Genomic DNA, 11,590 nt, shown 5'->3' with positions numbered 1-11,590 from the left:
TGGGTCGGCGTCAAATAATGAGCAAAACGGTTCTGCAACTGCAGCATTCCGATGCCCACATCAATGGGGCTACCCTGGTGCACTTTACAGCAAGGCATTGGTATAATCGACATTTGACCAGGACACGGGGTATAAACCCCGCACGTAGTAATAGTTTGGTCAATGTAGTATTGATTTGTTCCACTAAACCTGCCAAAATGAGCCGTTGAGGGTTGAAACGCCGGCGCCGCTAGCTGCATACAGCCATGAGAGCTCTACAATCCGCAACACGGGGCTGATGGTGAATAACTAAAATGCAGGGACAAGCTAGAAAGAGTGTATTGTTTTCTGTTACTTATGTCTGGAAAGACCACAAAAACAAGGTCTCACCACTCGGCTCAACAGCACCATCAGCTCTCAGAAGAACCCCTAATACTCATGCAAGCCAGACATCCAGCGTCGAAGAAAGCTAACGCGCTCCTTAGTCTGGGCAATGGGACCAGCTCCAAACCATGCGCCCATCCACATCGCCGACTGGTTCCTGTCTGTGGAGGGAGCAAAGTGTGGCAAACCAGCACCGTTCGGATTGCCCGAGCGGATGAAGTTTGCCCAGTACTCCGAAATCACCTCCTCAATCTCATAGTCCGTTTCGTTCCATGTCACGGCGGAGTAATCACTGTACGGGATGTTATTGAAAGCATACCACAACTCGGCACCGTGATACGCGCCCCCGGCTTCGTCTTCCGCCGGGGCTTTGGTGAAGTAGTAGGCAAATACGTTGCTCTTCGCACCACCAGCGGCCCAGTCTGCTGCCCACTCCCATGTTCCTACACGGGCCATGTCGCGGAGGACTTCGTTGGTGTTTGCTTCAGCGGCGGTATCATTAGAGGCTGGATAGAGAGAGAAAAACTCGGAGGAGTATTTACGGAACACCTCTGTCCAGAGGGACTTGTAGTCGGATAGTGTTGAGGCGCCGCCGCCAAATTCGTCCTTGTTGTTTCCGGTTAAAATGGGCACGTCGGCGTGGGCGTTTAGTCGTAGAGATGTGCCGTATCCGTGTGGGAAGACGTATCCATCGATCACTGGGCGCCATCGGGGCGGACCCGACCACAGATTAGCAAAAGGAGTGCCCTCAAAGAAGTCGTCTTGCATCGACTGTCCGTACCCGATGAGCGTGGCCATTGGGAGTTGGCGCAGGTCGGCAATAGATGAGACATTCAGCGTCCTCAGGAACTCGACACCAAAGGCCTCCGCCACGTCCTTGGTGTTATAGCTCGTTGCAACACTGCCCGTAGCAGGATCGCGTGGCCCTCTTGCACCACTCTCCGAGATGACTCCGTGGACTAACCCACTGCTCAGCGGACTCCACATCATGTCCAATGCGCTGGCTGACCCAGCGGACTGCCCACCAACAGTGACTTGGCTAGGATTGCCACCAAAGTAACCAATGTTCTCCTGTACCCATTTCAGCGCAAATTGCTGATCCAAGATACCGTAATTACCAGAGCTGTTATGTCCGGACTCCCGCGACAGCGCAGGGTGAGCCAGGAACCCAAACGCTCCAAGCCGGTAGTTGATAGTGACCACAACAATATCCTTCGAAGCGAGGCCAGTTCCGTCGTACGTTAGGACATCGCCGGAACCACCTTCGAATCGGCCCCCGAAGATCCAGACGTAGACTGGGAGCTTCTTGGATTTGACTTTGCTTGCGTCCGCGGTGCTGTACGTCGGAGTCCAGATGTTCAGGTATAGACAGTCCTCACTGGTGGAATTCTTGCCGGTCGAGAAGATACCGGCTTCGGAGTAGGGCTGTGCGCATTGCGGGCCGAACTTCGTCGCGTGTAGCGTGGTTTCCCAGGGCTCAGCCTTCGTGGGGGCAGTCCATCGCTTGGCCCCGGTGGGAGGTGCTGCGAACGGGATGCCTTTGTATACGGTCACGCCCTTGCGAAAAGGCGACGCTGCACCCTGCACTGGGCCGTAGTTGGTTTGAATTACTGGATATACAGCGGCCGCGGCAAGTAGCGGGGATAGGACAAGAAAGGGGAGAAATTGCAACATCCTGGAAGGCAGTGGAAGAATTGTCTTGTAGATGCAGGATTTGGGCCAAGCTGCCACATCATATAGTTGCTGCGTAGGGGCGAGCTCGGGACCCCGTATGATTACGTGGTAGGTGACGTTGTCCCATGGCTATCCTGAGACTTCCGTACTAAGACTAAATATCTGCATCGACATAAGAGTCACCATTTGCCGTTCTGCAAGTCCTAGTGATCACCCTCGGCGCCACCATATCAGGGGGCCATCTCCGACATCCACCTATAAGCCCGAGCCCAATCCCTTTTCAGCCCTTCCTCGGAGGTGATCTCCAGATCAGAACCACCGCAGTCCGAGACATGGCCGCGCCAGCAGTCCCAGGCTATATTATTGGTAGGGTACCTCTGTCGGATTATGTGCAACCGGGTCGCCTTAGGGTAAGCTCTGGCACAATGGTCTACTATCTACATCTCCTGAGACACGCACAGGGCGTTCAAACCCCCACCCATGGCACATCCATACCTGATCCTCCATTAACAGCAAAGGGATTTGAGCAGTGTGTGTCATTGAGTCAGGATTTCGCAGTCAACGACGGCGTAGCCCTTTTCCTCATATCGCCACCCCAACGAACCCTCCAAACGGCCGTTATTGGCTTCCAAAGATGCGTAGACGGGAGGTATAGCTGTACCAAGCCAGGCTGACAAGTCGGGGATTCCGAACCAGACCTTCAGGCACATTCAGCTCGGTTTTTCTGATACAGGGGCGGATATCTCGTAATTACCTTGATTACGTTGCATGTTTGACTACTTGCCTTAATAAGTACTTGCGTTCGACCCGACGTTTCCATCAAAAGGGGAACATGTAGGCGACTAATGCTCACGCATCGGAACAGCGAGGGTTGACAGTACAAACATTCAAGAGTTAGAAGGTAGACCTCGCCAGGACCCGAACCATGGGTCCTTACTCCCGACCCGTCCCTCTAGAGAGAAAGTTTATAGACTCATAACCTTTATGATTGGATTGAGGATATATAGCATACCTCTCGCAACAGGATAAATGGTTTTATCATCGCTGCCGTCCGGCAGCCCGTCAGCGCAGCCAATGCCGCTGGTACTAGTCCCACCAGCTACTTAGACAGGGACCAAGGAGCAGGATATTGGTGGATCGATATGGATTAGGGCAGGGCAGAGCACATATGGGAACCCCGACGACAAGATAGTTATTATTTATAATTTTAAGCCAGGCTTTGGGCGCTCAATCAAGATCCAAGTATTACCACATCACAGCCCGATAAGCCGTTATGTCATGCATGCTGTTTAACCAGCAGATTATTTCGGTGCGGCCTAAGATAACATTTACTGGTGGCCAGGTAATAAGATTGCTAAATTAACAAGTCAACAGAGGGCCAGGATAGCACCAGGGGGAGGGAAGAGATAAAGCCAGGCTTCCTACAGAGTACTTATATACAAAGCCTTTTCCTTCCAGCAAAGACGTAACATGCCTGGTTGCAGTAACTAGTATTTTGATGGTAGGTCACTAACTTAATACCCTACACGTGCGAGTTTACGTTCTTAAGTATTGATATAAAAAGGATTTTCCATAGAAGTATTGTTGAGAGTAGCCTTGTTATAGTTATTAGCCAATCTATCACGGTGCTCACAGTGTCTCAGTATGTATCCATTGCATGACATTATCCTGGCTCGCGAGCATGGAGCGGGGTTAACAGGCATGATATAATTAATATAATCTTCAGAGTTTAACTAACTTATTAATAATAGTAAATAGCTTACCTGTCTGAGTTAGTTTTAACTATAGATATCTCTTAATATATGTATGTAGATTCGGTATATAGAGTGCCAGATAGGTAAATACATGTCTTCTCCTGACAAAAGAACCTTGGAAGGACCGTAGCTCGTAGGTCAAGACGATTTGCGGTAGGAACCCCTATAAGTAATATACTCATCTACAACTCTGGGTTGCTCCAGGAAGTCGAAAGCAAGGTAGGAGTTTTGCAATCGAGGTTAAAGACAACTGGCATTAACTGTCCTGGTTCTAAGGATATTCTACTTGGCTAATTAATATACCTGGAGCAATGTCTAAACTACTAAGATAAGGGATATAGTCAGTGTTAAGCTTACTGTGAATTATATCTCGGATGAAACCCTGCACATGTTCGGCTGAATCGACTTGGGACAACCAGCACTGCTTGATGATATCTCCACATGGAATACAAGAAACATTAGGAAACTCCTTTCTCTTGAAAGGTACTTCCACCTGATCGCTAGGCATCTCCTCGTATGGGCTGGTTTCCTGAAAGACCTCGTAAAGAGTCGACCCGATGTGAAAATAAGTAAATAAGACGACATTATCGATATAGTATTCATGAATACCTACAGGTCCCCTTATATCTAGCTTTTATCTCTTTTATAATCTTTTTAATACACTGTACTGTTTTGTATCGCACGAAAGCTTTTTAATAAAGCTCTTTTAAGATATAGCCGGCGAAACAATTCCAGCCTGGCCACATTATTAGTCGCCCCAGTCCAAATATCTCTTGTCTTGAAAATCACACACTCAAGATGACCACATTGACCACGTAGTCACAGTGGTGCCCTCTAGGACAACGTGACGTTGGAGTATTCCAAGCCAGATTGTAGCTGCGGGACCGAACACAGCTAGAGAGAGACACAGTAGACATTAGCAACTGCGGACGTCGAGCCGAAGGACAGAGTCGAGACGCTGGCGAGAAGTGCCTCGGCGAGGTGAAGCTGCACAAGCCCATATGAATAAGTCAACCCGAAATACACGAAGAATATTGGCGATCCAGAATACGAGCGACGAAATAGCAGTAGAGGGGTTAGGGTTAAGAGGCGCGAGTGGCGCACAATTGAGCAATCAGGTTTAACCAGCCATTTACTGAAGAAAGTTGTATTCAAACTTTAAATTCACTGTTTACACGTGTCATTGGGAAGTTGATGAGGATCTGACGGGGTTTTTCAGCCTTCAAGCTACTATTCCAAAGCCACCAAGACCAGAGCGATCTCGGTTATTCACCAGATCTGAATGGACCAAACGCAGATACGAAGATCTTTGCACAATCTATTTAGCACTTGGAAGATTGCACGGGTCCCAGATAGCCACGGGGAAAAGACCCGTATTTCCGTGAACCCACTCGACGTCGGCCTGCATTGCTTCTCGTGTAGGCATATCACCTGCTTGGCGCAGCGTTACAATGTTTTTCTAAGCCTGCGTTATCGCTTCATTATGAGGATGCTCGGGCCCGTAAATAAGTGCCTCGGGCTAGTTACATGTAGTCTAATCTATAATGCGATTGGCTACATGCAGCACGTCAGTTCGTAAGACAAGTTGGTCATCATATGCGGCTGTTGTGCATAAGGCCCCCCTCAGCAGCGGAGATTTCGAGCCAATCTCTGGAACATTAAGCATGGATGGTTGGCCCAAGATTGGATGTGACTCTCTCGGGTGGCTGTCGCAAGCCTTGAGCTGTGCTTTTGCAGGATTGAGGTTAGTATCTCCTCGGACTGGGGTGAAGGCACGGCCCCCACGACTCTAAATGAAATGCAACCGAGGGATAATACGAGCAAATGAAGGGAAAGTAACATAACAAGCCATTTCTCGCCATGCAGTAGCCCACTTCCCCGCTCCTGGCTCGTACTCTGGCTCCCTGTTAGTCCCTGCAACGCTTGGTCTGGATGGCTGAGCAGTATAGTCCCATCAGTCGCTTGCCACACAGATGAAACCACATGCAGGGGTTATTTTCCGTGCCTACACCCGTATTACTCACCTTGCCCGGTTAATTTACGTCAGCCTATATCTTTGATGTCTTATCTGCCTGCGGGTGGCGCCGAGCTAATATGGCGTGCGAGCGAGGTGTGAAAATGGACGAGATAAAGCTAGGCCCCCAGCGCTCGAAGTTGTTTTCACCCCAGCCGAGGAGAACGTAGCTTCTCGACACTTTTTGCTCCAATGCCGGGCATCGCAATGGACGGACTGAGCAAGCTCGAAGCCGAGAGCGAACGACTGGCTGCCACGATAAAGAGCTATGTCAAGCATCGGCGGGATGTGGAATCGTCAGACCAGCTTCGGGCAAGTCCCGACGCCAATATGGAAGTCAGCAGAACCAAGTCAGCCATACTCGCCAGTATAGCCAACATAAAAACGCTTCTCGGTGGGCCGGTGGAATTACTACAGGATCTTGCTCGCCAGGTGTGTGGTTCCTCTCTCACACCCCATCGGCTCCACTTTGTCTGATATCCGTGGTTCTTCTAGGTTGAGATTGTGGCTTGTCTTAGGTGGCTCGCTGAGTATCAGATTCTGGCCTGTATCCCCGCTGAGGGGAGCATGTCCATCCAAGACCTCGCGGACTTGGCTGGGGTTCCAGAAATCCAGGTGCGCCGGGTAATCCGTCTGATGGGGACGTCTGGGTTCCTCCAGGAGCCCCTGTCAAATTATGTATCTCATACGCCGCTCTCGGCACAGTTCGTTACCAATCAGTCATGGCTGGACGCCGCGGTCTTCATGGCAGAGCTAGCTGCACCAACGGCATTGCATATGCCCACAGCGACACATCGGTTTGGAGGCTCACGGCATTCAACGGAGACAGCGTACAACCTGGCCCTAAATAGTCTACAGCCGTTCGGTGCAGCCATCCAGGAGCGGCCTAAGCTGGGCCGGCAATGGTCGGCGTATCTTCACCATGCAGTGGGATTGCACCAAGAAAAGAAAATCGCGGACATGCTATCACAACTTAAATGGTCCAGCCTTGGTAGCTCATTCGTAGTAGAGGTAAGAATGGGCCAAAATATATATGACTGTCAAGTCTGCAAACGATACCAGTTGCCCTAACTTGTGTGCAGGTTGGCGCCCAGTCCACGTCGATGGCGCATCATCTGGCAAACAAGTTCCCTACCCTCCACCTGATTGTTCAAATCGACCGCTCGAGGGCCTCCAGACTGAACCCGGACTATCTCTGGCCCGGTGAGATGATGAACGGGTTGACCCGCGATTTTACGCCTCAACCGGAGTCAAGCCCTAGACCGGGCTCTGCTAGCAGTCGCGTCACCGTCACATACCGCTCTGCGAGCATGCCTCAACCGGTGGTCGATGCGGCGGTTTACATCCTCCACGTGCCTGTGCTCTCGACAAACTCCCCAGCGGGGGCAGACGCAATGGACACTGTCAAGACCGAGCTGCAAGACTATCTCGGCATACTCCGGGCCACCGCGGGGATCCTACTTATTCCAACGGCAAACCTGCTCCCAGAACCTGGAAGCCTCTCTGACCCCAATTTCGAGGCTGTAGCGCGCACACGGGACCTTAATTATCTGCAGTTGGCGAATGAGGGTGAAATGGAAATGACGGATCTATTCAGTGCAATCGAAACAACGAGGGATGGGCTTGGGAGACTCGTCATCACTAACCAGCTTCGTTCACATATCGGCCTTACGGTGTGTCTGACCTTGAAGCATGAAACTTATTGCTAGGTTACTAGACTGGACTGGAATGAGAGGACGTGACCAGGATAATGACATGTACCATATATGCGGCTTTATATAAACTAGGAATCTTTGAAACCTTCCACAACCTCTCCATCCCTCACAAACTCTTCGATCCACCCGATTGTCATCCTGTAGAAATTAACAAATGTCCCAATCTCGGAGTAAGAATAGTTGACACGTACATGCTTCTCTTGGTATCGGCGAACTTCTCATGGTCACCGATGAGATGCTCCTGGTACCACCGATCCTGTTTCATCCGCTTGTAGTGTTCAATGTCCTCGAAGACCACCTGGCTGAAGCAGTCAAAGTCTGCGACAATGGCCATCTGGCTGTCGAACAGATGGGACATCAAGGCACGAGTGGAAGATTGGTTGTGTATCTGGGTAGAGCATTAGTCGATGTAAAAGAGCGCCATGCCATGGCATTTTGGGTTTGCTCACTTGAGTCCATCGCTTTACACCATATTTGACCATGAGCCCTTTGGTCATTGGAGCGGAGATATTGACCATATGATGGCGGTAGTCTTCTTCGCTCATCCCAGGCTTGCGGTAACCGCAGATGGTCAGACATAGATACTTGCCCTTTGGTGAGCCATTTGGCTCGGGGGCCTCGGGTTCAGTGAATGCCATCAGGGAGATAATAATCAACTGTTACTGTTTCTATCCTACACAAATATTGAGGTGAGACGGAGCCCCGGCGTTATACCTCAGCATGGGCCACTCCATTACTCCGAGAGGAGGCAACTGTGGCAGCCTTAGACCGAAACGGCCCAGGCTAAACCTATAACTTTCCTGCTACAGATCCATCTAGTTTCTCCCTTAACAAGTCTTGCTTTACTTTCCATCTGAACCACCGGAGATCATGGCGCCGCCCGAGAAGCCGAAGATTGGGGTTCAAGGGACTGCTGTGGTGGCAGGCTCAGCTCTATCAGGAAAGTAGTCGACTATCTTTACCACAGCGAAACCACGACTAACAAGCTCTCTCATTGTAGGGGCCATGTTCTGCCTCTCAGCAATCGCAGTGCCCGTCTCTCTGGACACCAACACCGACTCGGGCCAACTCGTCCGCCAATGGTCTCGGACATATCACTACGGCCATATCATCCTCCCGGTATTCTGCATCGCCACGTGCAGTCTCTACGCATATGCCAGCTTCAGCAGACACGCAACGGGCCGCAAGGATTGGAGGATCTATGCGGCAGCCGGCATTGCCACAATTGCTATGGTGCCGTTTACCTGGGTGGTCATGACCCCGACTAACAATACGCTGTTTGGCTTGGAGGTGGCAGCGCTGTCGGCAGATGAGGCGCCGGCGGACTTGGATGCGGTGCGCGAGCTCGTGGTTCGGTGGTCCTGGCTGCATGCGACTCGGTCGTTCTTCCCTCTGATCGGGGCAATTGTGGGGTTCAGAGGGCTACTTCGTGATGGACTGGGCGTCCTGTAGATTAGAAATCAACCGATTGCCACACTCTATACCATGTAGCAACTACTAGCAACCATACAGATGTCAGGGCTATCGATAGTTATCTGACACCGGACTGATCAGTCAGCATCACCGGGCTGATGAGTCAGCGGCAATCGGCCCGATGAGTCAGCATGTTGGCTGACGCGTCAGTCTTTGTCAGCATCTTGCATGAATGCAAGTTACTTTGTAGATAATTAAACAGGGCTTCTATTGTACCAACGTGGTAGTGACAAACTTGTGTATCTATTCTTTAGGCGTCAAGTGCAAACCACTTCTTTACTCTCCCCCGAACCTCAAATGCAACGGCGCCATCTTCAGCTAGTTTCCTAAGGACCTCGTCCATGAAGGGTTCCAGTGCCAGCTCTCTGATCCCTGCGCCCACCCCATTCCCGTACATCGTAGCTACAAGCTCCTTGACTGTCACGCTGCCCTTGCCTCGCTCCATACACGCTCTCTCCGCCTGTTTGGCCTGAACCAACGCTTTCAAGACCTGTTGTTCGCGCTGCAGCTTCTGAGCCAGCTCGCCCTTGATCTTAGTGCGTAGGTTGCTGATGACGATTCCGTGGGCAGGATACCCCGTAATACAGTCCTGGGCTTGCATCTTATACAGTGTGTGCATCCAAGTGCTGAGATGCTCCACGGCTGAGGTCCCGTGTCCAAGTATATTGTCGCCCGTAAACATCCCATGTTCCTCCTCGAGGACAAAGCACATGTGGTCGCTGGAGTGGCCGGGCGTATGCACCGCACGCACGGTGGCCCCTTCAACCCTAAAGATCTGGCCGTCCGTAATCGGCTGCTGTGTTTTGCTTGGTTCGTGTTTGTAAATTGCCGATGAGAGATGCGGGTACATGCGAATCAGATCAGGGACGCCACCCGTGTGATCGCCATGCCAGTGCGTGAGAAGGACATGGGAGAGCGTAATTCCTCGGCGAGCGAGTGTCTCGTGGATGAGATCCGCCCATTCTGGGATGCCCTGGCCTGTATCAACGATGAGACGTTCGGGGCCCGTCCCTACGATGAACGTGTTTGTCCCCTGCAGGGTGAACTGCGAGTGGCTGATGTTAGTTTACCTATGTGGCCAGGCAAACAGGCAGGCTTTTGGACATACCTTGCCCGGGTTTTGGCCAAGGATCCTGAGGACGCGGGGGCTGATCTGCTCGACATCAGGCAATGAGGGTAGGGCTTTCTGCTGCCCTGCAAGGTAGTCTTCAAAGGCACATATGTTGAGAGCCTTGTTAATTTGGCGGTACCCTCCCTCACCTGGCGCCATGATGGAAGTCTCTGTGGGGTCAAAGCTAATTCCAGAAGAAAGGAAGCATGCGAGGCGATGTGTAATGGCTCCATATATGCAGGGAGACCTTGAACCCGACTAGGATCGTCGGGGATCGGACGAAAGCTGTTTGTCTTATCAATTACGCCGTGCAATATGCACCGTCTCACTCACCTGACAGGCTGGCATAAAGAGTCTGCCCATTGGGCTGGAGCGGTCCATTTCTCTGTCACCCTCTCTCGACTTTATTACTCAATATGGTATCTCTACAAGCGGTACAGCAAGCCAATGCCGGTATTGGGAGCCTTCCCGCAGGTCTCGTCGCACTGTTTATGGGAGCTACATCAGGAATTGGACAAAGTGCACTCCACCATTTTGCGCAGCATGCCTCCTCCCCACGTATTTACTCCATCGCTCGCCCGTCCGCGGTTCGGTCCCATGAGACCTTCCTAGACTCGCTACGCAGTTCTAACCCGTCAGGCACATACAACCTGATTGAAGGCGATGTCTCCCTCATCTTGGAAATCGACCGGATCGTCGCAGACATCAAGGAGAACGAGACTAAGATCGACATCCTCTTCATGTCGGCCGGCTTCATGGCGTTCGAGGGCCGCAAAGACACACGCGAGGGCCTGGATCCGTCCATGTCGACGCGGTACTACTCGCGCCTTCGCCTGGTCCAGCAACTCGTCCCACTGCTCAACAACGCTCCCGGCCCGCGCGTCGTCTCAGTGCTGGGTGGCGGGCTGGAGTCCCCCCTCAACGAACAAGACCTGGACCTGCGCGATCCCAAGAACTGGACCTTCTGGAGCTCATCGATGCACTCCGGCACTATGGGCACGCTGACTCTGGAGAGGATCGCGCGCGCGAACCCGAATCTGAGCATCATCCACTGGTTCCCCGGGACCGTGGCGACGCCAGGCCTGGTTCGGGCTAATCAGTTTGGCATGTCGCCGCCAAACCCGACGAGTGCGGATGAGGCTGGTCAGCGCGGGGCCTTCATCGCCACGAACGACCGGTATGCCGTTCGGGGAGGCCTTGTGCCTGTGCCCATCGGGCTCTCTCCTGTGCAGAAGTCCGGCGGTGGTATCTTCCTGGTTGATCCGGCGGGCGAGGGCTCCAACAATGAGCGTGTGCTGGCTGGACTACGGAAACGGGGGATGGATGACGCCGTATGGCGCTTTACAGAAGGAATTTTTGCTTCGGCTGCTAAAGCTGGACGCTCCAGTCAGGCCAAGGATGAGCTGTAGAAGAAGTATTTTAGTAATACATTATAACATAAGTTAGCTGCTTTGTTATCCCGTTACTGGAGACTTAAACCCCCCAG

General features: G+C 51.9%; 6 protein-coding genes across 6 annotated transcripts; 3 read left to right on the top strand and 3 right to left on the bottom strand.

The window, feature by feature from the left end:
• Positions 1-408: 408 nt before the first annotated feature.
• On the bottom strand, positions 409-2,037 carry APUU_22054S (carboxylesterase/lipase family protein; the record flags this gene model as incomplete). Its single annotated transcript, XM_041700875.1, has 1 exon — positions 409-2,037. The coding sequence occupies one exon, from the start codon at positions 2,035-2,037 to the stop codon at positions 409-411; it is 1,629 nt and encodes a 542-aa protein (XP_041553816.1).
• Positions 2,038-5,997: 3,960 nt separating this feature from the next.
• Positions 5,998-7,514, top strand: APUU_22053A (uncharacterized protein; the record flags this gene model as incomplete). Its single annotated transcript, XM_041700873.1, has 3 exons — positions 5,998-6,237; positions 6,301-6,816; positions 6,888-7,514. The coding sequence occupies 3 exons, from the start codon at positions 5,998-6,000 to the stop codon at positions 7,512-7,514; spliced, it is 1,383 nt and encodes a 460-aa protein (XP_041553815.1).
• A 74-nt stretch (positions 7,515-7,588) lies between these two features.
• Positions 7,589-8,158, bottom strand: tpcK (decarboxylase tpcK; the record flags this gene model as incomplete). Its single annotated transcript, XM_041700872.1, has 3 exons — positions 7,589-7,658; positions 7,712-7,908; positions 7,970-8,158. 3 exons carry the CDS (start codon positions 8,156-8,158, stop codon positions 7,589-7,591), a joined length of 456 nt encoding a protein of 151 aa, XP_041553814.1.
• A 367-nt stretch (positions 8,159-8,525) lies between these two features.
• Positions 8,526-8,972, top strand: APUU_22051A (DUF1772 domain-containing protein; the record flags this gene model as incomplete). The annotated part of the gene is made up of 1 exon (XM_041700871.1): positions 8,526-8,972. One exon carries the CDS (start codon positions 8,526-8,528, stop codon positions 8,970-8,972), a length of 447 nt encoding a protein of 148 aa, XP_041553813.1.
• Positions 8,973-9,243: 271 nt separating this feature from the next.
• On the bottom strand, positions 9,244-10,263 carry APUU_22050S (uncharacterized protein; the record flags this gene model as incomplete). Its single annotated transcript, XM_041700870.1, has 2 exons — positions 9,244-10,038; positions 10,102-10,263. 2 exons carry the CDS (start codon positions 10,261-10,263, stop codon positions 9,244-9,246), a joined length of 957 nt encoding a protein of 318 aa, XP_041553812.1.
• Positions 10,264-10,520: 257 nt separating this feature from the next.
• APUU_22049A (uncharacterized protein) lies at positions 10,521-11,513 on the top strand (the record flags this gene model as incomplete). The annotated part of the gene is made up of 1 exon (XM_041700869.1): positions 10,521-11,513. The coding sequence occupies one exon, from the start codon at positions 10,521-10,523 to the stop codon at positions 11,511-11,513; it is 993 nt and encodes a 330-aa protein (XP_041553811.1).
• Positions 11,514-11,590: the final 77 nt, after the last annotated feature.

Source organism: Aspergillus puulaauensis, chromosome 2 (genome assembly GCF_016861865.1).
Source record: "Aspergillus puulaauensis MK2 DNA, chromosome 2, nearly complete sequence".
Taxonomy (NCBI): Eukaryota; Fungi; Ascomycota; class Eurotiomycetes; order Eurotiales; family Aspergillaceae; genus Aspergillus; species Aspergillus puulaauensis.
This window is presented reverse-complemented; position numbering and strand designations above follow the sequence as displayed.